Source organism: Cygnus atratus, chromosome 1, assembly GCF_013377495.2.
Source record: "Cygnus atratus isolate AKBS03 ecotype Queensland, Australia chromosome 1, CAtr_DNAZoo_HiC_assembly, whole genome shotgun sequence".
Taxonomy (NCBI): Eukaryota; Metazoa; Chordata; class Aves; order Anseriformes; family Anatidae; genus Cygnus; species Cygnus atratus.
Window position 1 is genome coordinate 207,770,702 of NC_066362.1, and position 27,005 is coordinate 207,797,706.

The 27,005-nt window shown below is 49.2% G+C and overlaps 1 protein-coding gene across 1 annotated transcript; it reads left to right on the forward strand.

Moving 5' to 3' along the window:
* Window positions 1–1,880: 1,880 nt before the first annotated feature.
* Window positions 1,881–27,005, forward strand: LOC118260835 (disintegrin and metalloproteinase domain-containing protein 9-like). Its single transcript, XM_050714052.1, has 21 exons — window positions 1,881–1,950; window positions 2,486–2,568; window positions 2,791–2,855; window positions 2,940–3,018; window positions 3,611–3,687; window positions 4,518–4,713; window positions 6,708–6,782; window positions 7,613–7,684; window positions 8,439–8,608; window positions 9,450–9,525; window positions 10,517–10,671; window positions 12,921–13,089; window positions 14,768–14,860; window positions 15,534–15,726; window positions 17,580–17,685; window positions 18,747–18,930; window positions 20,171–20,248; window positions 22,102–22,213; window positions 23,754–23,856; window positions 24,858–24,915; window positions 26,896–27,005. The coding sequence occupies exons 1-21, from the start codon at window positions 1,881–1,883 to the stop codon at window positions 26,932–26,934; spliced, it is 2,253 nt and encodes a 750-aa protein (XP_050570009.1). The 3' UTR covers window positions 26,935–27,005.

Here is a 27,005-nt window from a genome sequence, read left to right on the forward strand (position 1 = left end):
ACAGGGAAACTGAGAACCTTGTTGGCCCAGCACCTTGCTGGGCTCTGCAGTACTTCGATAAGGAGCTACCAGACCCAGCGAGGAACGTCGTGGATGGGCTGGGATCTGGGGGAACTCATGTTGCAGGGAAAGGACGACGAGGTTGGGCATTTCTGGGGCTTGGGACATTCCTGGGGCTTGGGACTGGCAGCTCAGCTCCTGCTGGTGCCTGCACAACAGGCAGCAAGCAGGGATTGCTGCTTGGGGAATGAGGCAGCAGAGCAATAGGACGTGCTGAGGGGATATAAGCACCTTCTCCCACTGCTGACAAAGCTTTCTCGGCTCTGTTTGCAGACATCTCCTTGCATTTCAGTGTTCTGCACACAGCTGCAATTACCCTCTGTCCCGTACGCCTCCTCTTCCTTGGCACGGTTCGACGGGGCAAGTGCTGGCGCAGAGGCTCTGAATTGGGGCTGCAGTTGTGCAGAAGGGAAAGGAGTCAGCAGAAACAGCCCCGAAGGTGCAAGCAGCTCAGAGGCAGCTCCAAGTCTGCTCTCGGATCAGCACCAGGCATGGATGGCAGCTCGCTGGTGCCAGCCACGAGTCGTGCTCTGGCAGCTGCTGTCCGGGGGCTGCCCGTGGGTTTTCAGGGTGAATCTGCTCATTTCTCACACTGAAGATGATAAAAAGGGGAGATTTGCTGAAATACATCCTTGCCATGGGCTGTGCCAAACCTGACCAGGGCCCTCCAGCCCCGTGCCCCTGGGAGGATGGAGGGATGAGAGCAGGGGGGTGGACACGTGCATTGCAAAGTTTCTGTTCAAACAATCACAATTTGGGCATTAATGGCCAAATGGCCATTAATGGGATGGGGATGGGGATGGGGATGGGATGGGGATGGGATGGGGATGGGATGGGATGGGATGGGGAGGGATGGGGATGGGATGGGGATGGGGATGGGGATGGGATGGGATGGGATGGGATGGGATGGGATGGGATGGGGAGGGATGGGGATGGGATGGGGATGGGATGGGGATGGGGATGGGGATGGGATGGGATGGGATGGGATGGGATGGGATGGGATGGGATGGGATGGGATGGGATGGGGAGGGATGGGGATGGGATGGGGATGGGGATGGGGATGGGATGGGATGGGATGGGATGGGATGGGATGGGATGGGATGGGATGGGATGGGATGGGGAGGGATGGGGAGGGGATGGGATGGGATCGGATGGGGGTGGAGGGGAATGGGATGGGGAGTTGGAGAGGGGGGAAGGGGATGGGTTGGATTGGGATGAGAGGGAATGGGATGGGGAGAAGCAGGAGGAGGGAAGGGGAAGAGAGAGGGGGAAGGGGAGGGGAATGGGGAGGGGCAGGGGGAAGAAGAGGGGATGGGGTGGGGGGCAATGGGATGGGATGCGGATAGGTGGCAGGTGGAGGAGGGATGGTGGCAGTTGGAGGTGAGAGCAGAGTGGTGGGAGGTGGTGGAACAGGCCCAGGTGGCAGTTGGAGAAGGCATGGCCGTGGCAATGAGGGGGATGGGACAATATGGGATGGGATGGGATAAGGATAGGGATGGGATGGTATAGGGTGGGATGAGACATGATGGGGTAGCAGGTGGAGGGGTTCCAGGTAGTGGAAGGTGGCAGCTGGAGCCCAGGCGGCAGTTGGAGGCAGGGCTGGGTGTCAGCGGGGTGGGGGCAGGACAGGTCCCTGTGGGGTGGGACATGGAGAGGCCCCACTGAGGGGTGACAGTGGGAGAGGCTGGGAACAGGGCCTTGGGGGCAGCTGGGGGGCCTGGGGCTCTGGTGGCAACTGGGGGAGCCCAGCAAGGGGCTGGGGGAGCTGGGGAGGGGGCCTGGCTGACTCTGTGTCCCTGCAGGCCACGAGGGGCACAGGGATGGGGACGGGGCTGTGCCCACCCCTGAGGGGCACGGGGGTCGCGGGACTGATCCTGCTCCTCTGCCCAGGTGAGGGGTAGGGAGATGGGGGGCAGGGGCACTGGGATGGGGCAGGGAGAGGGGTGGGATGGGGATGGGGATGGGATGGGATGGGATGGGGATGGGGATAGGATGCGATGGGATGGGATGGGGATGGGGATGGGGATGGGGATGGGGATGGGATGGGGGCGAGGTTGGGAATGGGGAATGGGGATGGGCAACAGGGATGAGGGGACATAGGCTGGGGGGCATGGGCTGGGGGAATGAGCAGAAGAATGTGCGCTTGGCTCAGCATCTTGAAATTCTGGAAATCATATAATTTCTCCCCTTTTCAAAAGTTCTCCAGAGTTTCTTGTACCTAAACTTCATTAGAAGTTGGCATTAGCAGTGAAGAGAACTGCTCAACCCCCTCTTTTATGCCTCTCCTTGAAGAATCTGCAATTTTACATATGCCAGATTTTTAAAATTTCCCGCTTAAAACCCTCCTTCTGCACTGCAGAGGTGGGAAATCCTCCCAGCCTGGTGTGAGCCACGTCCCTGCTCCCTAACCTCAGAACCTTTCCAGGGTTTACTGGAGCATCGAGCATCGTCTACTCCGAAGTGACGGTGCCGAGGCAGCTGGAGCCAAGGCACGGGGCTGTCACAGAGGTCAGGTGCTGGTTTGGAAATGGTTTTGGAAACACTTTTTAGCCCCCAGATGCCAGACCCAACCCTGTCTCTGCCCAGGGGGATGCTGCAGGGGGGACGGGGAGATGGGAGGGATGCGGCTCCGGCCCCCTAAACCAGCCTGCAGACAGGGCTTCTACAGGGAAGGCAGGGACCATGGAAAATAAATAAATACCCCAAATATTAACATGCATTGCGTTACAGGAGGACAAGGCTTATTTAATCATGGCAGAAGGAAATTACCACGTCATCCACCTGACGCAGGCAAAGTAAGGCTCTTCAGTTCTCCGTCCTCCTGCACAGGTCCGTGGCGGAGCTCAGCCCGCCCTGAGAAATTCTGCTTTGCCTTCCAGAAATCTGGTAGCCAAGGACCTCCCGGTTTTCACTTATGGTGCAGAGGGGGAGCTGATAACCGAGTTTCCGTACATTCAGGTGAGGGCTGGGGTCTGCCTGGGGTGCCCGGGGGACAGAAGCAGATGCCCCCCTTCACAGGGCCACTCATATGCACCAAAGCGAGGGGATCAAACAGTGAGGGGATGCTGTTTTTGAAAACATCCTTTTTTTTTTTTCACTATTTGTTTACAAAAGGAAGGAAATTGTACAAAGACTTGCTAAAACCTGGGAAAACAAATTGAGATTGATCAGAACACTTGGTTTTCCCTTCCAACTTTTAATGTTTTTTTTTATACAATTTTACTCCATCAAAAGAAAAACTGAGGAATCTGAAAAATATCCCCCCAAAATTCATTATTATCCAAATATTCCCTTTTCTATTAGCACTGGAGGCAGCACTGATCCTGCCACACTCCCTCAGCCTGCTGCAGCCTCCTCCATCCCACTCATCCTCCTGCCTTTTCCCTGCTTACCTCCCGCACCTTTTATTTTCGTACACAAAGCTCCTGCTCCAAGTGGAAGGACAGATGTTTTTGAAGGCTGTTTTCTCGTGTTTCCCTTTACGGATGCATTTTCTGAGCCCTGGTGCAGAAGCTTTTCCCGAGGCTGAGGCCCTGCTTGCCCCTTGCAGGATGACTGCTTCTACCAGGGGTTCGTGGAGGGCTCCCCGGGCTCTGTCGTCTCCGTCAGCACGTGCTTTGGGATCAGGTAGGGTGCTGTGGGGTTTTGGTGCCAAGGTTGCTGTGCCAGGGTTTTGTGTCCCTCTGCAGAGCAGGTGATCCCCCTTCTGCCTGCTTTCTGCTCCATCCTGTGGCTAGCACCCAAATCCTCCGATACAGCTGAGAAAATACAGGAGCAACTTTTACCATAGGGATCTAAAAGGTGCATAGATAAATGAAAATTAGGCGCAGAGGTAAAAAACTCATAGAAAATCAGATTTTAATGAAACGTTTGGCCAATAAATGAGTTTTACATACCTCTGGCAGGCTGTAGGCAGGTAGCAGGTTTTACATGCCAAAACACTTGCACTTGCACTCAAAAAGCTCATAGTGAGCAAGCGCTGCTGGGGACATCTTCCTCTACAGGTGCACCCCATGTCTGGGGTATTTTCTGGGATATTTTCATGTCTGACAGTGCCTGCTCCAAACGTACAGAAAGCCGCCTCTGTAGGGGCGTTTGGTTGCTCTTTCAAGGCTGTCTTATGTACACTAAGCCTTGGGCACGACACTTTTTCCCATAGAAGGTGTTTTAGGTGAGCTCTGTGTGTCATCTCACTGCATCCCTGCCCACAGGACCAGTGATATGAAAGAGCTAAAATGAACCTTTCCTATCCCCTATTTCCAAAACCACATGAAATGCTGGCTCGTCCCAAGAGCCCTGAACCCCCGAGAATGCTCCTGGGGCTCCCAGTTGATGGCATAAGCTCCTGAGGGCTGCCCAGCACCTCCAGCACTTTGGGTCTTTTTGCGCTTCTTAAATAATTTAAGAAGCCATCTCCTTCATGTCTCTTACCTCCCTCTCTGTTGGAACATCCTCAGCGGAGTCCTGCAAATCGGAGACCTGAGCTACCAGATCCAGCCGGTGGAGAACTCCTCGACCTTTCAGCACCTCATTTTCCGAAAGGCGCCGGCAGGAGGCTCGCCCCCGCTCTGCCAGGTGCCCAGGGAGCACCAGGACCGCCTGCCCGCAGAGGGAGAAATCACAAATGGGAGCAGGAAAATCCTGGTTATCGAGGTAAGGGCTCCCCGTCCGCTGGTTTACGGTGGTGTAAAGGTGTGGGGCAAGGCAAACGCTGGGCATGATGCGACCACAGGTCTGGAAGGAGAGGATTTCGGCATCATGCCTGCGAGCCAGGTGCCTCCCACCCAGCAGGAATTTTTGCTCAAGTCGACATTGAAGTTTCTGATCCGGGTCTGACTCCCTTGGCACTGCATTTAATGCATCTTTGCATCTGGGCAATGCACAGCAGCAGTTCTCCGTGTCCCCAGTTTTCACCTCACAATAAGCACAGCTGGGCTGTACCGACCTGGTTGGCTTAAATTACACGGGAAAAGCTTTAATGATGTCAAAACACACACATCTGCTGCTTCTCTTCTGTTCAGGAACACTGTTTCCGTGTTATCAGAGGAAATGAGTTTGTTCTGGCTTCATTTGTTACGGGACCTTGCTGATGTGCTCGTTTTCAGAAACACCTTGGTCAAAAAAATTATTTGCTTTGATTTGCCAACGCTTCCAGAGCTTGTGGGGACTTTTGTCATTGCTGTCCCTGCTGTCAAAAGAGCTGAGATAAAGTGTTATTTCTGTACCTACAAGTGTGGATTATTTATAGCCACAGCCTGGCCGATGCCAGTGTGCTATGATTGCATTCAGTGAAAGAAATAAAGAGTGACATTCAGAGATGCTGCCTTATGATAATAATACAAAACACTTAGATGAAAGAATTACTTATCAGCTCCCATGGCGGAAATACAGTTTTTTTAATTGCTACAATTTCACTGAATTTACTGAGAGCCTGCCAGAGAGAGGATAATTTATAATAATAATAAAGTGGTATCTGTTCATCAGAGAAGAGAGACGAGTCCCCACGCTTAAATGGGTCTTAAGCAAGAGCAGTTTTGTGGCCATGCATAGCTGTGCAGCAGCCAAGACAGTTGTTGTGTTTCTGAGAGCAAAGATCTTCTCCTCCTCTTCTTCCTCCTCCTCCTGCTCCTCCTCCTCTCCCAGGTGGGAAGGGCTGCCCTTGCTCTCAGGGAATTACTAATGCCAGGAATTGTCCCCAGAGCCCAGTGCAGTGAGAGAGGCTTTTGCTTGCCACTGGCTTGCAGCCCAGCTCTGCGGACTATGCTGCAGCATTCTGGCATGCCAACGAGTAAATTCCGTTTCTTAAAAGCAAAATTTTGAACCCAGAGATGGCATTCTGGGGTTGGGAAGTCCCCATACTGCAGTGAAACCTGACTGCATGCTGATACTATAAAACATGGGACAGCGCTGCCACTAAGGCTGCTGATGACCCTGAAGGTCCTTCCCAACCTAGATGGTTCTGTGATTCCGTGACTCTATACTGATGCAGTAACTGACTGAAACCACCAGTTACCTTGCTGAGTGTACAAAATGTAGAGGCAGAGGCAAGAAATGCCCACAACCACATTTCCAGAACCTGCTGGAGCCCAGGCACCGCACGTGGGGCTTTCACTGCTTGGGTTCCCTGAGCTGCGTTACGTCGGTGTACTGGGGAAAATGAAACAAAGCCAAGCAAGAGCTATTTATGTGGCTTTCCTGTGGCTTGAGCAACTTCAGTCCAGGACCACTTTGCCCCAGCAATGAGCTGCTGACGTCCCTTTTCTTGCCATTCATGCTGGATGCTGGAACAGTGCTGGCCCCACTCTATCCTCCCTGTGATGCAGAGCAGTGTTTGTGTGGCACCAAAATTATGGTTAAAAATGGTCTGAGCCACAGGACAATCATGCAAAATTTGCAGCGTATAGGCAGTTTAATGTGAGCAATGCCCTGCTACCAGGAAGCCCCAGCCTACAGCCATGTTCTGTGTCTGAATCTCTCTGCTCTGTCCCTGATTACCTGCGGCACCTTTTCCTGCTCCAAGATACTTGCCATGTTCTTGTACCAGGGAAATTCTGGACCATGTTGAGTAACAGCACCTCATTTTTTGCAATGTGGTGAAAAAAACAGCACCCCACAGTGTGTGACCTGTGGCATTTGCTCACTTGCAGGAGGTCCCCGGGCTTCACAGCCTGCCCGTGCCCACCAGGTACCTGGAATTGGCTCTTGTCGCCAACCAGGAGCTGGTAAGTGCCAGAACTCAGCGCCGTGGTGCTTTGCTACAGCTGCTGCATTGTACTGGAGGCTCTTCTTTGCTCTGAGCCCCATTTATGCAATCAGGGGGCTCTAATGCCCGTGCTGAGAGGAGAAGGGGGGCACCCGCCACTGGTTCTCAGCACCTGAGGGAATCAAAGCACGTCGCTGGGCAGCATGCCTCTTGCCACGGGAAGGGGCTGCTGGTGCTCAGCCCGTGTGAGGGCACTGCTGTGATTTGAGGCCGAGGGAAGAAATGGTTTTAAAACAAGTGATGAGGTCTGACTGCTGTAACACGCTCAGGGACAGACCTAAGCAGCCGTTTCTGGGATAATTGGAGCGTTTTGAAAACTACTCTGGTATTTATTTGAATAGAACGAAACGGTGCGAAATGGTCCCATGGGAATACACGTCCTGGAAAGGCAGCAAAGCCCCGGAGCCGTGCCCCCTCTCCAACCCCACGAGAGGTGGTGATTCAGCCTTCCCACCACCCCAAAGCACCAGCTCTGCTCTGTGGGACTGGGCTTTTGTTTAATGAAAGCAGATAACAAGCACGCCTCTCCCTGCATCATCCTATTGAATGAGCAGGGACAGGGGGCTCCTGTCAGTGCCAAGAGCCATCCTCTCGAAATAGCAGAGCCCCAGTGGGGTGAGAAATCCCACTGTGGGTCCATCTGATGTGGTTGATTAGGATTTTAGCTGGGGAAGGGCTGGTGCAGACACATGGGGGGCAGGTGCTGGGCTGTGTAAGGTGCAAGGGGAGCGACCGCTGCTCCCCACACTGGCATCGCGAGGCTGTAACGCATCCCCTCTCCCCTTTCAGTTCAAAGCTAACAGCTACAACGAAACCCTCATGCTGCACCTCTTCATTTCCATTAGCAACCTCCTGAACACGGTGAGCACGCACGCGGTCACGACGATGGTGGTTGCCCTGGGAAGGGACGGGCGCTCATCCTCTGACTGCAGCCATTCTTGGGGAAGTGATGGGCTCCCGAGTGATGTAACTCCCACCCCTAAAAAATCCCTTCACGTGTGAGTGAAGCCGGTCTAAAAATTATTACGAAATTATCCCTTTAAGCTGTTTAATGGAATATGCATTATTGGTGCTGAGTGCTTCCTGGTATCTCATTATGATCTCCACTTCATCATCGCCCTGCTCTGAGACCTAGGAAGGAGCACTGGGTGTTCCTCTGCTGATTCCTCTGTGTGCATACACAGACAGGGTGCTGGGGCATCAGCCCAAGCTCAGCCACTCCAAAATGAGCTGCACAGAAAGACCTATTAAATTACTATATCTCATGGAAATAAAGAAAATGCTCATCTGTTTCAGTGTGAGCGAGAACCTGGGTCTTGCACAAATCACATAAAAAGAAGTGCAGAGCCCGGGGTCATAGATCATAGAGTCATTTAGGTGGAAAAATGTCACCAAGCCAACTACCGAGTCCCATCACCAAACCACGTCCCTCAGTGCCACATCCACACGTCTCCCAAACACCCCCAGGGACAGGGACCCCCCACCACCTCCCTGGGCAGCCTGTCCCATGCCTGGCCACCCTCTCCACGAAGAAATTCTCCCTCATCCCCAATCCAAACCTCCCCTGCTGCCACTTGAGGCCACCTCCTCGCATCCCACTGCTCGCCACCCCCAGGTGTACAGGCGCATGAAGCTGCAGGTCGTCATCAGCGCGGTGGAGGTGTGGACCAGGGGGGACCAGGTGACGGCCACCCACAGCCTGGCCCAGACGCTGCAGTTCTTCACCACCTGGTGCCAGAGGGACGCTGCAGGGCGCATCGAGTACGACCACGTGGAGCTGCTGCTGTAAGAGCCCGCGAGAGGGATAAGCAGGAGCAGGGGCACCTCCATCCCCTTCCCCTTCCACTTCTTGCACTCATACGCTGATGCGCTTTCTGTCCTGGTGATATCTCACGGAAGAAAATGTTTTGGCTTAATCAGTCCGTGTACTAATCAGCACTCATTTGTCATGTAAATTGGTACAAGGAGGATTTTAAGTACATTGCCCTTCCTTTTCCTTGTCCTCTTTTGTATTTTCCTGAACACGCAGAGTGTATATCGCATTTCCAATTCTCATACCGTTGTCTGTAACTGAATTATTATAATCTCATTTTTAATGTTAACCATTTTATATAGATTAACCACTCATTTTTAGATGTCTTAATTCATTGGCGTGTGGTTTACAACACAATATTTGAATTAAATTGTTTTGCTAGGAGGGGGAAGTTAGATCGCACACTGTTGATGCACTCACTTAAGCACTTCATTCATTCATTCGCTTTTTAACACCTAGTACATTGTTTCTGTTTTGACTGCTCCTTTTACTTTCCTTTGACAGGAAACAAAGCCTCTGCACACTAAAATCTATGATGTGTGTGTATAAATATGCATTTAGTCTATAAGACAGTCACTGCACACAGGGAAACCTTGCTGAGCAGTGCCTGCAATCAGCCCCAGAGCTCAGAGGGAAGCCGAAGGGATCCCCATTGATTCCTTCAAGGAAGGAGATCCCCATTGGTATAGATCTTCAGGAAAGGAGTTCCTTGCTGCCTGAAGCCATTATTTTCCAGCTGTAATTCCTGCAGGGCATCCTGTTATTATGATGATGTTTTTGCTTTCCTTTAACACCCAAACGTCTCTGCTGCAGCGGCCAGCACTACGCGGAGCGGGGCTTTGCCTGGAAGGGGATGATGTGCCAGCCCAACTCTGTCGGTGTTGTCTCGGTAAGGGGAGACCTCGCAGGCTGTAACGGTGCCCCCATAACTCATCCTCCCCCATAGCACCTGTAATGTCACAGAACCCCAGAATCCCAGAAGGGTTGAGGCTGGAGGCACCTCTGGGTCCATCCGGTGCCAGCCCTGCTCCAGCAGGGACACCCAGAGCAGGAGCCCAGCACCACGTCCTGGCAGCTTTTGGAGACGTGAGTGATGGCAGATGCCAGGCTGCTTTGGATGCCATCCCCCAGCTTGGGATCCTGCAGCCTGAGCCCAACACCGAGCGGTGTTCGCAGGCTCCAGCTGCTTGGCCAAAGGAGAGCACCTTCCATTCACAAATTTCCTTTTGAAGTCAGCATTAACCTGAGTTATGCCCAGATTTTGCTGTAGCAGAGGAAGTAGATCTCTCCGGACACCTGGGCAGATTGCAGACACCTCTCCTAAGATGCAAAGAAGACATTCAGGCATTCAAGATGCTCGGCGACTTCCAGCCAGCTGCTGGGACATGGATTTTCCTGGGTTGTTTTAATGTCTGTCAGTGTACACAAATGCAGTGTAAAGCTCAAGATAACTTACACAGCAAAGGTGATCATTGCTCAGTGTTATTACAGAAAGACAGTTCCAGAAAAAAAAAAAAAATCAGAAAAAATAAACTTGTCATATTCACAGTGAACCCTGTGATTTAATTCCGTGTAACTCCTGGGTTCAGGTTTATCAGCAGATAACATCTAAACTGGGCATCTAAAGGAGGTGATGTTGGTCTTGTTTTTGTTGTTGCTTGAAGAAGAGGTGGTGAAGGAACGATTCCCCAGTGCTTCCCCGGTACAATTCTCTTTAGGGGTTTTGGTTTCCCTAACTGGTTGTTTGCAGTGCAAGTCTCCAGCTAGCACAAATTGTACGATTGCTGAGCAAAATGCAGGAATTCTGGACCTGAACTTGCCCACATCAACATCCCCTGCTTAGGAAAGCGTGGACCTGTGTTTTTTCTCCCTGGCTGCAGTTCCCTGGCCAGGACACCATCAGCGATGTGATGACCCTGGCGCACGAGATCGGCCACAGCCTGGGCTTCGACCACGACGACGCAAAACAATTCCACGACCAATTCTGTAACTGCAACTGCACCCACAGAGGATGCATCATGCGATCATCCCCGGGGTGAGTAAAGCTCGGTTCTCCCGACATCATTTTGGGTGAAAATCGGGTCATTGCCTCCTGCTGCCCCGCTCTGAGCAGCTGCTGGGTCGCTGTAGGGGCGTGCGTCTGCCTGTTCCTCCACAACATCTTTTAATTCCTCTGTTCCAGCAGCCACTTGGCATCTAAGCTGGCCCTGGTGGTAGAACCAGGGACTGCCAATTTAAGTCCCTTCCAGTTTAAATTGCTCTACCATTCTTTATCAAGTTCTTAACAAGGTTGTGAGAATAGGTTTTTAGATAAGACAAGACTCCAGCTCTCCTTGACACACAAATTCACAGCAAACTCAGCTTCCTTGGTCCCACTGGTGACAGAATAATTTTTTATTCATTTTCCATTTGCTTTCTCCAAGTGCTGCTTGCTGTTGGCTTCTTCACGGCTGGGTCGAATGCCTCCTGCAGACCTAGGGGTTACTGCACCCCTCCTCTTGCACTGCCTGTGTAGGGTTGCTACCTTTGAAAGTAAATCTTCCAGAAAAGTTGCCTTGCATGGGGCAGGAGCTGCTGCTCATACCTGCTCCCTCATTATATAACCACAATGAAGAAAAAATAATTGCACTAATTAACTAATATTTGCTGAAACCTGTGAAGGATATCTGGCAGATGTCAGCCCCCGTTTTTTCAGCATCAAAGAAACCATACAATATTCCAAGAGCATCCCTGTGGTCAGCTCCCAGCACTCCAATAACACTGCTGTTAAAATGCCTCGTTCCTCTTCGCTCCGGAGGCTCTCCCAACATGCAGTGAACATCGGCAGGCAGGGAAGGCTGCTTCATTGCAGATTCTTCTGCTTCCAAATCCCAAGATCCTTTTCTCAGGGTGAAGAAATCTCTGATTCACTTTCTTAAATGCACAAGCTGCATCAACCAGAAGGACACAGGCTCCTGGCTTAATGCTGATGAACAGTATCAGACCTTTTTGTTACAAAGACCCACTGAGCCTCCCTGAAGACATTAAGGGTTTAAGAAACCAGTCTCCTACCAGACATGTCTGTGCTTCCAGTAAGATCAGCAAGGAAACAGGCACTTCGGTGGGTGAGCAGTGGTCCTGCTTCTGCCCGTGGCGGTGCCTCTCCTCCGCTCCACCTGGGAGCCACCCAAAGGGGATCAAGGACCCAGCACACAAGGGCTGGGGTGAAAACCTCAGCAAGTCAGAACACTGCATCTCGTGGCTCCCTGCTCCTTCAGCTTCTGCTGTCAGCTCTTGGATAATAACCTCATTATCCCGAGGGACCAATTAAACTTATTTGTCTCCAACCTCTGACTTTAGGCAATAGTTCTTCCAGAACTCCTGCAGCGATTCTCATGCCCATACTCACATTTCCATGTGCACATCACCAGCACTTCTCTCTCTGACTCATTCGACCTGCCATCCGCTGTGCTGCTGAGCTATGCCATGGTGTCACCCCCTGCTCCTCATCAGTCCCGTCCAGCCATCTGTCACCCTAAAGGCATGCAAGCACTTAGGGGATGGCTGCAGAGCCTTGCTCCTTGCTCAAGTTGCTCCAATGTCCCAGCAGTGCTGCCTGATATCACACTTACCACAAGCTCTCATTTTTGTTTCGGGCCACATCAACATTTTCTTTGATACTGGCATCATGCTCACAACCTTGCCATCTTACTTCAGCTTTCCTCCTAATCCATATAATTACAAACTCTATTTAGTTTCTCTATAAAATCCTCTGCACGAGATGACTTAGCTTCACTTTTGGAAATCCTCACGCCCACACTCCTGCATTGCTCACCAGTAGATGTCATTTACTTGAGCAGCCAGGCATGAAGTCACCCTATTTCTACCCTGGTTACTTTGCATGTTCCAGGCTGTTTTGTAGCGGTCACAGGAAAGCAAGCAGATCCCTTTCACCCCCGTGATCTGCTTTGCACACTGCGGTTTGTAATAAATCACACTGCATCTCGTGCCTCCTGCCCTCCACCTCCACCTTTCCAAGGCCAAAGCACTTTCAAAGCCACTTTGTGGTCTCTTCCTTTCTCCTTCCAGGCAGCTATTGCTGTCTCCCATGTCTTTATACAAGAAAAAAGGAGAGAAAAAAAAAAAAGAAGAAAAAAAAAAAAAGCCTTGTTTCCCCTAAATTTTCCCATATTCCTCTTTGTTAGTTAATCTCTCTGTTATTCTTTGACTCCACCAATTACTTTATGTATATGGTATGGTTTTATATATATATATATATATATAAAATCAATATTTTTCTTGCAGATCTTGCTTGGCATTCAGTAACTGTACTATGAGAGAATACTACGATGAAGTAATAAGAAAAAATAAGCCTTGTCTGTTCAACATACCATCTTTAAAACCATTTCTTTTTGAACTCTGTGGCAACGGTGTCTTGGAAAAAGGCGAAGAATGCGACTGCGGCACTGACGAGGTTAGCAATTAAATATTTCACTGCAATCTACAGGATAGAATGGTGTTAATAAAACTGTAGAGTTTTTGCAACTATAAATGCTCACCAGTTCCTGGGAAGGAGTAACACTGAAGGGTTACACGTCCAAATGAGCCCATTGGCTCCCACTTCCATGGGCACCCGTCAAGTGGGGTTTTACCCAAACATGGCTTTATTTGTGTGCAGAATACATGTGATTTGCGTAAAATTTAGAGGTAGCTTAACTGTTGTTCCCTAGCTGTGGAGGGACCTTTCTCAGCAGACAGTGCAGAGCTAAGGGCGAGTTCGTGTTGCGAGGGGGCTCTGGCTGCGAGGGGCTGGCCAGGAGCTGCTGGGAGGGAGATGAGATGGCTCCACACCTTGTCCACTTGGAAAGGTTTTTGCCTTCTGGCTGCGCTGATATTCATAGAAATGAGGGGTCTGCAGACAAGAAAACTGAGTCAGAATTCAAAGTCCACAGAAGGGGCACGTCCTTGCCTCCGAGAAGCTCTATAGGCAAATTATTGCCACTTGCCCTCTTCTTGTCTATAAAACCAGAGTTTTTCTCTTCTTTATTCTAATAAATTTACCCTGAAGTCAGTGGAAGAGTTTTCTAAAAGTGCTTTTAAGAGCGCTTGCATGTGGGTATCTCCACTGCTGTAACGCTAGGACGTGCAGTCGTGGCTCGCCAGGAAGGTTACGTTTTCCAGCAAGAATCTCGTTTGCAATTTGTGAAGTTGTTCTTCATACAGAGCTTCTGCAGCCTGGTTAAGCCTGCTGAGCAAGAACAAGTGTGCTGAGCAGAAGCCCCTCTTATCACCCCCTTTAACCTCTCACTTCTCCATTTCCCACATTTGTTCCTCCCCAGTCCACCTTAGGCTCTCCCTTTCCCCCACTCTGGTCCTTCTCCCAGCCATCCCATTTGGCACATCCTCACAATCCCCTTAAAACACCCCACAATAAGTTTTACAAAGTCGTCCCTTGCCTCTCAAATACCACATTACAAGTCTGGTCTCTCCAGAAGGCCCAAAGAAAATCTTGTTTTCTGTCAGTTATCTCCTCTTCCTTAGGGTTTGTGTACCGGTGTGGTAATTCATTACTGCTCCTGTTTCCTTTCATTGTTATTATGCTAAAAAGCTATTGATCAGCTCTTCTTACAAAGCAGATATCCCTACATTCCAGGTACCCTTAAAATCTCAGTAATTTATTTTGTTTACGGGACAAAGTTCAGAGTCTGTCAGCGCCTTGACTGGTCTGGGGCAGGGAATTTGAACTTTTAAGGAATTGGTAGGTTATTGCTAGGAGCACTGAAAAAGGGAAGGAAAGTACAAAAGAAGGGGAAAAATGACAGAAAAGGAGAACAATCTCTCCTGTTGGTCTCAGAGAAGTTTCCAAGCACTCTGGAAACATTAGTGAGCCTATTCTTGGAGCACCCATGTGAAGCAGGCAGGTTGGCTGATGAGCAGAGAAGATGAGGTGGAAGCATTAGTCCCGAGGGAACAACGGGCACGGTTTCAAAAGCGGAGTTCCCTGCGACACACAGCTCCACAGCTGAGGAGCAGCAGAAAACAGTAGACCTTTCCCCTGAATTTCCTGCAATTTCACGTCTCTTAAGCTAGAGAGGATCACCTGAGTGAGAACCTGTCTGTAATAGCGGGATGTTCTGGTGTTTCACTCCCAGGCATGCCTCGAGTCGGGATGCTGCTTCTCCTCCAGCTGCTTGCTCGCACCGGGGGCTTCTTGTTACAGAGGCGAATGCTGTCACAAGTGTCAGGTGAGTTACAGCAGGACCTGCTGCTACTTGAAAAGTAGGGTAACTAATGCCTTAGCTGTTTGTCAGAGCTGTTTGTTCGGTGCTATCATGTTTATTTCCTGTATTTCTCAGTATATTTGGTCTGAAAATATGCATAAACAGGATTCGAATCTGCTCGTGCTTCCACAGAGAACAAATAGTTCTGAAACAGTGAAATTATGTCAGAGGAAAACCATCAGCAGGAGCAGCAAACGAGGGTGCAGGGACAGCACCGCACCCACCAGCCAGCCACAGACATTGGCAGTCCTGGACCAGACATCCCACAGACACAAGTGTGGCCAAAAGGAAAGCTTTTAGGGAAGATCTAGCAGCAGGGTACCTCTAGAGGCATTTCTGACTTGTTCAGCCTGAAATGCATGAATAAAACCACGTTTCTCTGCTGGGATGCCAACAATCGCCCCTTGCACTCTCCCAGCAGGACAGCAAGGACCTGAGACCCTCACGCCCTCCTCCACTCCTTGCTCTGCCTGATGTTTTGCAAATTTAAGTTATTCTTCATCTTACACTTTTGGGCCATTCCCTAACATTTTGCCACGTTGATTTGAATAATTTGGACCAGCCATTCTGGAAGAAAAATTCCATTCCAAACTTGTTTCATGTGCTTTTTTTTTTTTCTTTTTTTTTTTTTTTATAGTTTCAGCCTGCAGGAAAAGTCTGCAGAGAATATAGGAGCACGTGTGACCTGCCGGAGTACTGCAACGGCTCCTCGGCCACCTGCCCCGTGGACGTGTTCAAGCAGGACGGGACGCCCTGCGGCGACAACGACCGCTGCTACGAGGGGCAGTGCCACAGCCACAAGGCACAGTGCAAGGCTTTGTTCGGCAAAGGTGAGCCACGTTTGTGATGGTAGCACATCGCCCGACCCAGAATTAGCTCCTGCCTTATAACTCCTGCATCCTCCCTTCTCCCTGCCTTCTGCTTTGAAAAAGTCCATTTTTTTTCCACGGTCCCTGAAAATTCATTGTTTGCTCTTTGTAAGGCAGGCAGGCTTAGATATCTGGAGGGGTTACCTAAGAATAGAAGTACTTGCATAGAAAAATCACAGAATCACACAGAATCATCTAGGTTGGAAGAGACCTCCAAGATCACCAAGTCCAACCTCTGACCTAACACTTACAAGTCCTCCACTAAACCGTATCACTAAGCTCTACATCTAAATGTCTTTTAAAGACCTCCAGGGATGGTGACTCAACCACTTCCCTGGGCAGCCCATTCCAATGCCTAACAATGCCCTTTTGGTAAAGTTCTTCCTAATATCCAACCTAAACCTCCCCTGGCAGGGGAAATATTACGGAATACTTTTGAAATACCCCATGATTTTGCATCATAACTGTATAGATGAAACAATATGTATATAAATATAGTATAATATATTCTTTTTCAATAGTTAGGGTATCAGAAAAGAGGTTTTCTCAGGCAGTAGTGGTTGCAGTGCTGTTTAGGACCACTCCATGCTCTGCGTGCCATGGGAATGGCTGACATTTGCCCGTAGAGAGACCCAGAAGTAAAGGTGTGCTGGCAAGAGTCAGTGAGACCACCCTTACGCTGTTGAAAGCAATAGCACCCCCAATTTGTGCATCCAAACTTCCCCCAGTTCAAACTTGAAGCCTACAAGCGATTTTGGAATACTTGCCCACATCCTCTCCGAGATTATTTCAGTTCTGTAGGAAGTGCCCAACTTCCCCAGAGCGTGCCCTGGGCTGTGGCAGGGTGATTATGTTCTGCACTTCCCCATCAGCAACAACAGCAATCGTCAGGATTTGAGCTGTAGATCTCGTTATGAACATATGCAGGTCCTCTGTAAATAAAGCCAGGTTCCTCTGTGTTCTGCCACGTTTCTGAGAAGTTTGGAGTCTCTGGGAAGCCGTAACCCTTGCACATGAAGGTGGTAGCGCTTCTCATGAAGGGCGCTGCTGGAGAAGACAAGGATATCGATAAGGCAGAATATTTCTGTCATCATCTTGGCATGGGACACTCAGGGAACTGTCATGTGAAGGGCTGATACGGCCACCAGAGCAATCTCAGCCTTCTCTGCAGGACCACTGGGAAGTTCAGCACTTGGTTTTACACTGAGAAGGTTCTGGATCCTTCAAAATTTGTAAGAAAGCCCAGTGGGAGCCCTGCATTGACCACAGGCTCTTTCCCCTTAGTGCTCTGTCACCTGTATACAACACTGGTAAATACGAAGATATTCTGAAAACAACAGAAGTTCCCTGGGTTGGAAATGGCTCTGCCTTGCTGGAACGCAGTGCTGTGAGCTGTGTCTGGTGTCTGACGGGATCAGTGCTGCTGGTACTGAACGTAATGGTGGTGATTCTGGTTTTAGGATGAATGCAAGACCTGTGTTATACAGCAAGTTAGAATTAAAGGGGAAAAAAAAATAGGCTTGGGAAAGATTTGCAGTCTGTATTCTCATCTTCTGCTCCAGGTTGTTCTGGATAAATGACCACGGTCCGTTCTCTGACCGTTGGTTGATCTCTCGGTGGCAGATCTCTTCATGTAGCCACTTCATTCTCACATTGATCGTTCTGGTTCAAAAAAGAACTGGGAGAAAATAAATTAAAAAATCCGTAGAACATGGCAGGCCCTTTCAGGACGATCACACGGATCAGCAGGAGGGGTTAGAGGGTGCAGGTATGCACCTCGCCACGAACACCTCCTTTTTTCTCTCTCTCTGCAGCTGCCCACCGTGCCCCACTGAGCTGCTTCAGGGAAGTGAACGTCCGAGGCGACCGCTGCGGGAACTGCGGCTGGAACGGGACCTACTACACCAAGTGCCGGGAGGAGTGAGTGCCACCAGCACCTGGCTGCTCAGCGGGAGCGGGACATCGCCCTGTGCGAGGGGCGTGCAGCCCCAGCACCCTTTCCAAGAAATCTTCAGCCTGATTTCAGTGGTGTTGGGTTTAGGCACAATGCGTTCCCAGCTTTCCCTCTCTAAGGGGTCATCCCAGCAGCGGGTCGGGGCTGGGTTTTCCTGTTCTGTTTGATAACTGGGTCACTAACCCCCTTTTTTTTCCTTTAGCATTAATTCTTGTCATGTTGCTGCCATGTGCAGCGGCCATCAGCCAGCACATCTCCAAAGCCCCGTCTTTCTGCAAATCCTTTTTCTAGGATATGAATGTGGGTATGGATAATGGTCCAAAAGGATGGAGTTTTGGTCACCTTGGAGATTTGCTGCCCATGTGCACATTAATAGTCACTCAAAAATACGCAGGCACTAGTACCTGACCTTTCCTCATGCTTGCACTTGGCAGTTCACCAAGGACTGGGACATTGCTGTCACCAGAGCAGACACTAGAGTGCAAATTCAGAATTTGAGCTTATTTCCTATTTTCCCGCTGAACACTGCACAGGCAGAACTTGAGCTTCACTGTTGCCATCTCTGAGCACAGAGACGAGCTTCTGAAGAACTCTACCTAATTCCTCCTGGCATAAATATCAGTATTTCTCATACAGTATTAAAAAAAATGGCAAAACATGAAATTTGAGGGTCAAAAAGACAAACAGATGTGTCTCTGCTGCTTCTGGAGAGATACACCCAAGGGCTGTGCCTACATGTCCCATGGCACCGACGCCACCTGGCAGCATAGGGTCTGTGTCAGTGCTAGTCAAACACCTCCAAAAAGGGCTGGTTGGATGGGAACTGCCTACAGGGATCAGCCCTGGACAGCCGTAACCTCTGACCGTGCCCGGGTTGCTCCAAGGGTGTGAGCTGGGAGAGGCCAAATTCATAGCAGGGTGTTCAAACAGTCGGCAGCACAGTTGTCCACCAGCACCACGGGTCAGCACAACCTCCGATGTCTCTACAAGCCTTGCAGCAGTCTGTCTGTCTGTCTGTCCGTCGCAGGAACATCCTCTGCGGAAGAGTGCAGTGTGCTAACATTAAAAAAGTGCCAGTCCGGCAAGACGGTGAGACCGTGGTTCAGACCACCGTGAACAACGAGCTCTGCTGGGGACTCGAATTCCACCTGCCCCTGGACACGCCTGACGACGGATCGGTGAAAGACGGCACGTCGTGCGGAAGGAACAAGGTACCCATAGAGGCCCAGGGAGATACAGGGATAGAATAGGATGGAGGCTAAATGGAAGGATTTTGTTCCTAAAGAAAATGTTCATGATCTCCAAGATAAGCCCCAAAGTGTTAAAGCCTCCTTTAGAGGCGGCAAAATCGCAGCACATCACTTTGGCTTTTGCTGTTGGCTTTTTTTTTCTTCCTCTCAGGCATAAAAGATTCTCCTCTTCTTTTGAAGCTACTAACCAAAGTCAAAGCTTATCTGTTGCACATAAAAAAGAATTTCAAATGTTCTTCCAAGAACAGGGCTCACTCCTTCCCTTTGACCTACACAGAAGGCTGAAGTCCTGTCAAGCTGGTGGCAGACTAAAGGATCGGTTTCCTGCTACCATGTGGCAGCAAAAATACCTCTAAGAAAAGCGCAGGTGCTGAGTTCCACCAAAAGGGAAGGAGCTCATCAGTGCTGGCTTCAGTAGAGTTCCCCTTTCAGGAGAGATGGGTCTCATACCACCCACCAAATGCAAATAGTCTTTCCAAAACTAACTAATTTGCAAGGCAAAACGCCGAAAGTGTAACTCCTCCAGTCTCCTCCTGCCCAGAGGAGATACTTGTGTGCCTCCTGGATATATGAGGATGCTCCACGTTACTCACTGAGCAAACAAAACACCTTCTGTAGTTCCAAGGCCTTGTTCATGTTATATGGGCTGGACAGGCTGAGACAGGATTTCCCAAGCCACCAACTGCTGGGCTCTGCAGAGCATGCTGAGAAAATAGGGTTGTGTGTGTGTGCAAAGATTGGGATGGTTGTGTGGGGTCAGTCCTAAAGCCCATCCAGCCCAGGATTCCCCTCCAGCCTCGGGCAGGTACCAAAGGACAGGTATGAACAGAGCAGGCACATGGGGTACTTCCTACTAAGACTGGCATAACCCAGTGGTTTTTTTTCAGTTCTGAATTACTCCTGAGGTAGAAGTGGTTTCTGTGCATTTTGTAGCCCTCAGTGGGTTTGTTCCATCCCCCTTTTGTTTGTCTTTTTTTCCATCTCTTTGGTTTGTCTGGACCCTGGAACCAAAGACCTTCATTTTATGTTCCCCTGATGCTTGTTTGGAGAGAGGGGATGAAAAGCCTCGGATGAAATGAAATGAGTGAGAAGACTTGCCAGGCTGTTCCTCAGTAATTTTATCCCAATTCGGCAGTCAATGCCCTTTCCTGGCATCTGTCATTGTTCCTTTTCACCAATGTAGGTCTGTCTCTTTCTGCAGATATGTATTAACAGGACGTGTGTCAGTGCAGCTTTTCTCAACAGCGACTGTACAGAGAAACGGTGCAATGGCAAAGGGGTAGGTAGAAAACCTCTAAGTATCCTTTGAAGAGTAGCATATACGAAATGTAAATTTGTCTCTCAATAACAATGGTAGAAGTCCATAATGGTTTCCAGCTCAGCAGCACAAAAAATATTTCGGTTTTCACCCATGGTTTCCTCCCAGATTGTGCTCTGACGGTCCACAGCTCTTCATAGCAGTGTTCATCAGTTACTTCTACCGTTTGTCTTCTTTGTTCACTCAAATATTGTAAAAGCTGACTTCTACATCGTAACGCTTCATCCTTCATTGCACCTGTCAGTGCTACTGAATTTAAATTAGCTGGGGTTGGAGAGATCTTCTAAAAGATGCATGCTCAGTTATATAACGCTGTTTTCCGTGCAAGTAGCACAGAAATGGCAGATTTTGTATGACATGGACTGCACTAAATCTTATATAAAACCTATTTTTCAGACGCTAATATTGGCAGAACTATTTCAAATGTCAGTTTTTCTATGATGTCACTTTCAGGGTACCTGTCCCTCTTTCCAGATAGACGTTTGTAGGTGAGCAGCAGATGTGTCTGGGCGTTACTGTGGGTGCTAAGGGAGAGTCTGGGGAAGATTTGCTGTTGTGGGGCCTTTAGCTGTAATATCAGTGGGAATCTGTAAGAAAAGTCACACTGGAAACTTGGCAACCCGCAGCTGGAGGGATCTGCTGTCCCCTTTTCTTCTGCTCTGCCACCAGCTGCAGCTAGCTGGGTCCACCCGCAGTTATGTTCTTGGTAGCAATGCAGTTGGAATAACCATGTCTTTTTGCTGTCTCCGGAGAGAGAAGGGTTACGACCCCAAAAGACACATGCTTTTTCCTTGGGAAGCAGTTCTCCAAACTAAGCATCCTTGAAATGTAATAATTATTGCTCTGTATGGCTCAGGCTGCAAAGTGAAGAAAGCAAGCCTCCACCCTGCCACCCCAGGGAAGGGGAGAGAAACGTCACTCGAAGCCCAGCCGCTGTGTTTGTGCCTTTGCCTGGGAAAGCGAGCAAATTTGGGATGTGGGGCAGCAGAGCTCTGGGTCCGTACTGCCAAACAGCATCACAACCCCGGGCTAACAACAAACCATACAAAATCAGCCAGCTAGCAACTAAAGGGAGGTAAAACAGCTCACCTCGCACCGGCTGGCCCTGCAGCACGACCCAGCTTCCGTGTGAGGTCCCATCTGGTGAGCAGTCCAGCCTGCACAGCACGAATGTGCAGCCAAGGGAGTCGGGGCCCTATTTGGTAGCAAAAGCCATGATTTTTGAGTCACATGAAGGTGACAAATTCATTTTGGACGTGTTTGTGACATTTCACGTTGTCATCACAGAAATAGGGACAGTGTTCGCAAGAGCAGGGTAAATCTGTGGTCAATAAGGACTACAAAAGTGCTTTCCAATTCTGCAATGAAAACAGCTTGAGCAATGCAAAAAGCACTCCCACCAAGCTGGCAAAAAGGCAAACGTAACCATCTTTCACCTTCTGCGTGCTGTCATCTCCTCCCTGCTGTGCCTGCAGCCTGTCTCAGCGGGACCATCGCCGCCGTGATGGGTTGGGGACTCCCACTGCCCTCACGTCACCGATGCAGCAGACACCTAATGATAGGTACAAGCCACGAAGCCCCTGACAGCCCGTGGAGTGCCTGTCTATCAGCTGCACACAAAGCAGGCTGAGCATTTCTATGCTGGCAGCTAAAAGAGAGGAGCAAATTTATCCCAGGCTGTGGATCTCATCCTGCCCTTCGCTGCTGGTCCTGCCGAGATGCTGCGCTGGCGGCTGACTCCCTGGAAAAACGCAGTGGCGCCACATGACTTCTGTATCTTTCATGCCATAAAATATTTATTTATTTTCTTTTAGGTGTGCAACAACAAGAAAAACTGCCACTGCGATTTTGGGTGGGCCCCTCCAGACTGCAAGCTGGAAGGATTTGGAGGCAGCGTTGACAGCGGCCCACCTCCTTCGTACTACTGTAAGCGCGGTGGGGTGGGACCGCTCTGCACGTCGCACGGCCTCTCTTAGCATTATTTTCTCTTGAACAAGCTCAGCAGTTCCCCACCTATACTTCCAAATCATTTCGGACTTGGTTCAGTGGCATCTCTTTCTCCCTTCCTATTTAAATACATCAGATTTGGGCTTGCTGGTCTTTGTAGGTCCCTTCCAACTGAACTGTTCTGTTCTGTTCTGTTCTAATTTATTCTACTCTAATTTATTCTATTTTTTTCTCTTATCTCACTTCTTTTTACCCCTCCAGTTGTGCTTGCCTTGCCTGCCTCTCTCTGACTACTCTCAGGGCACCCAGAGGAACTGCAGATCGATTCCATTAAGCACAGGGGCCAACGAGCCAGCACACGGTTCATTAAGACAGCTGATGAGGAGTGTCTTTTGAGCTCATCAAAACCCTCTTAGGAGAATCTTCCTTTCCTCTTAACAGAGATCTCCAGCAGAGTTTCACTCCTAGGAGAACAGGGCATAAATAAATATTTTCCTGGCACGTACCCCTGAGAGATGCACTTCTGCTTTCCTATATATTATGTGCAATAACTTGCTGATGAGCAGAACGCCACAGTCACTCAGCAGCACTCCCAAACCCACCAGCACCCGACTGCTGGCAGCTTTCAGGCTCTTCCCTGACCCTCTTTGCTCATCAGTTCTGCTGCTGATGAAGAATGATGAGATCTTTCTGCTGCTTATTTGACCAGGCAAATGGCAAGTTGCTTGAGCGGTAATAGGCCAAATGGCACTACAGAAATCAAGCTCTTCTGGGCAGTTAACATCTTGTATGCTGAATCAGCTGTTCCTGAAATATCAGCCCATCGTGATATTTCACCTGCTGGCATGGCGGTGAAGATACCCAAGCGGCAATGCTGTGCTCCTCCCAGTTCATGGAGAAAGGCAAACGCCAAGTTCTAGGATTCTGCTCGTCTTCCTGGTGGCTGCCCAGGTGTGCTGGGAGGAGCGAACCCCTTTCTACTTCCCCTAAGAACAACCTCCCATTCTTATCCAGACACTAACTACACGCTGGAGCCGCAGCCATTAGCAGATGTTCAGCTCAAATTGCTTATCTGCTATATCTGGGTATTTCTTCATCTGTGCGCCCTTATCAGGGAACAACCTAGGAAGCTTTCCTGTTTTTTTCCAACCTCACTGGTTGTCCTCGAGCTCCTTACCTCGCCGTCCCAAAGAGAATCCCTGCTTCCAGGCCTATGTAGCATTACTTTACTCACTGTGCTGAGTACCTCAGCGCTTTTGATTGTTTCTGAGAATGATGCTAACGTTGGTGGCTCCCAAGCAGGCAGTGGTGGCGGTGCCTCGGAAACGTGAGCAGCAGGGATGGATTACGCACGAGAGCATCAGGTCGTCTGGAGCCGAGTGCGTGCACCCAGGAATTCCTGTGCATGTGTGACAAGCTGCCATTTCTTCTTCATTTCTTCACTTTTGGTGCCAGAAACATCTGGTGTGCGCAGAGTGTAACGTTCTCTCTTTCTGTCTTCCTTTCCAATCAGGGGGAGCTGTAAAGAATATGGGAAAAGCGGTTGGGACGCTGGTTTTAATCTTCTTGGTTTTGGGCATTTTGGTGTACAAGAGGGCTGAAATTGCCGAGTACATCCAAAGGTAGGTGACACTCCAACAATTAACAACTTCTAACCAAGGTTCTCGGCATTTCTTTGTTCACTGCACAATACTGGCCACCTCTCTTGCGAACCAGGTTTCTTTTGGTTCAAAGACAACGCGCGGAGGAATGCAAGCAGGAGTGCTCCGAGCTGGGAACAAAGCCTTGTCACAGCTACCTCGTGTCCAGAAATGGCAGCAAGAGCTTAACACTTTTTAATCCATTCTGGCATTTTTTAAAAGGTTTCCATAGAAATTTTGAAATGAAAATTGTTGTCTACCTTCAGGGTAATTTTTCATATAGTTCTGTGGTTTTTTTTCAAAGTGTCTCTTCCCTTTTTCTCTTTTGAAATTTATAGTTCAATTCATTTACTTTTTCCTTCAAGGTTTGGGGAAAAAAAAAAAAAGGCAAACAAAAGTTGAAAAAGAGAAGGATTTTAAAATAGTGTGCAGAGGATAAATGCTGTCTTATCCTCTTACTGTTTTGCACATTTTTCCCAGGTCAGATGGCTTTATAAGCTTAACCGAAAGAATATGGGAATATGACTACAGGCAGGGAGAACGTTCCAAATCCCACACCAGAAAATGAAAGCTGGCATTCCCCTCGATGGTCTCTGCACATCCACATGCTTCAGATTTGCTGGGCTAATTTATTGTGCCAAGAAGCAGGATGAACAGAAGTTCGTTCTGCTCTTGGCAGCGGGACTGCCTAGCACCCAGCCACCTCCTGCACAACCAGTTTGGGTATCTCCACCCCATGCTGGAGTCCCCAGAGCAGCCCTAAGAAATGCTTCCCCCTTGCCCCGGTGATCTGTGGTGTCTCTGGATCTTAGGTAGGAGATGGGATTTAACTTCACAGTTCTGCTCTCTTGTCGTTTTACATATCCATGCCACAGACCATGATTTCAGATAAACAGCGTTTCTCGTAAGGTACCTGCACCTTCTTCTGCATGAAATCCCTGCCCAAAGCTCTGTTCACTGAGAACTTTGACTTTCCCTCCTAGGTGGCAACTCAGAAGACAGGAAAAAAAACGTGATACCACTCCTCCTCCTTCAAAAGAGGTAAGTGGGCCTCCCGTCCCCAGTTAAAAACAACACTCGTGAAGGGGTTTGGAGCACTGCAACTTCTCCGTACTCTCCTCACATCTTTTTCCTTTCTCAGTAAGTGTTGCTCCCCCTCTTCTCTCAGTGCAAGTTGAAAGGTGCCAGGGAGGACAAAAACGGAGTACAAATACTCAGCAGTGTAACTACAGAAAATTGTTTTGGTTTAGGTCAAAAGACAGTTTAATGTAAAAATATCAAGTTCCTACAAATAGAAACGTATTCAGACCGATTGCTTCAAGAGCTGACATCAGCGTCACAACACAGCTGCAGAAAGCCCAAACAAAATACTAGGACTTGTCAGAAAACAAGAATTATGTCTACCTTGGAACAAATACAAGATCTCTGCCAAAACGACAAAAATCAGACATCGCAGTGGGCGGGCAGGGAGCTGCCAGGCAGGAGAGCCAGGTGCAAACCTCTGCTCTGGTTGTGCCCGTGGGGTTTTCCCGCAGTGCCCACGGCTGCTCGGCGAGGCGGCTGTGCAGCAACGTGGCTCGTCTGAACCAAGTCAAAGCTGCTGCAGCTTCATCAGATCAGCTTTTCCAAGGAAAAGCTCCCTCGCTAAATAAATGAATAAATCCCGCCTCGTCTAGTTACGAATGCAGAAGGAAAAGGGAAGGAACTGGAAAAGAGAAAACAGAAGGAAGAAGGAAAAAAAATGATGGCCTCGACTCAAGCCACGTGCGCAGGAGGCTGAGAAGAGCCCTGGGGTCAGAAACTCATGGTCTTCAGGAAAAAACTGGAAGATGCTGGTTCTATCATTTGAAGAGGTGACTGAGGGGCATTATATTGGGTAATAACCCCCACGTACATCCAAGGCAACCACAATTCAGACCTTATTTTTTAGGTTTATTGTGGGCAGAACAAAAAGTGACATGACTAAAGTGCAACATGAGATTTCAGGTATGAAAAAGTGAAAAAAATGCTGAATTTCTTTTTAAATTGCACTGAAGAATCTACTACATCTTATAGAACAAGCAAACTTTGACACATAGATGGGAAAAATTACTTTTTCCTGTCGATAGTTAATTAAAGTATGGCAGTCATAGTCTCGAGATGCTGACGAAACCCAGCACTGAACACAATGCAAAGGAGACTGGATAGAAAACATGATTACCCAAAATTTTAGCAGAGTATGAGCATGACCTACAAAACAGACAAGAGGAGAGCAGAAAAGGGAGGCTAGGGAAGGTATGCTGCCTGCCGTCTTTGTTGCTAATCCATCATAGGTGGACTCCAAACATGTCACAGGAGTCTAGAAGTGACAGATTTGATAAAACGCATGTATATAAATTCTGTTGAGGACATGCAGTTTAAGAATTGTGCTACAGTTTTGCACACTCTATGAATAAGAAAAGCCATTAAACACAGGAGAATACCAGGGAAACACTGAGATGCCAGGGAAGAGGTTGGAAAGTGCAGCCCAGGGAACAGAAGCAAAGACAGGAGGTGCCTGGCAGGTAATATTCTGAGGAACGCAATATCCCAAGAAACGTCCTCTCATATAAAGTTATACACACAGCACAGCAATGAACTGGCTCAGATCGAGGCCCATCAAAGCAGCACCTTCTCTCCAGCATGCAGTAACAGCCTGGGGAAAGCCTCGCTGCCAGGACACATTGCCATCCTTGTCCCAAGAAGCTCTGCCGATGGCCACCGCTTGCATCCAGACCACTGCATTTAGAGGTCTTTTTGGATCCACCCTCCACAAATGTGCCCGCTCTGAACCTGCTCCTCCTCCTGTGAGTCCCAGGGCTGTGAAATTCACAAAAAAAGTCTTCACTTGCTCTCTGAAGTGCATCTTTCCAAACAATACAACCGTTCCATTATATATTTCTTAAAACTGTAAGCACTGGCCTCTGTATCATCAGCTTGCTAACAAAATAACCTCCAAACAAGTAGAATAACTTGCACTGACATTCACATTTTATTTTTCAGGAGAGTCTAGCAGAGGCAGATGAAAGTCCTACAGATTAAGCCAGAGCACTGGCTCTTTGCAGGACACAAGACCCCGAAGGATGGGAACAGCCTGCACAGGGCTCTGAAAG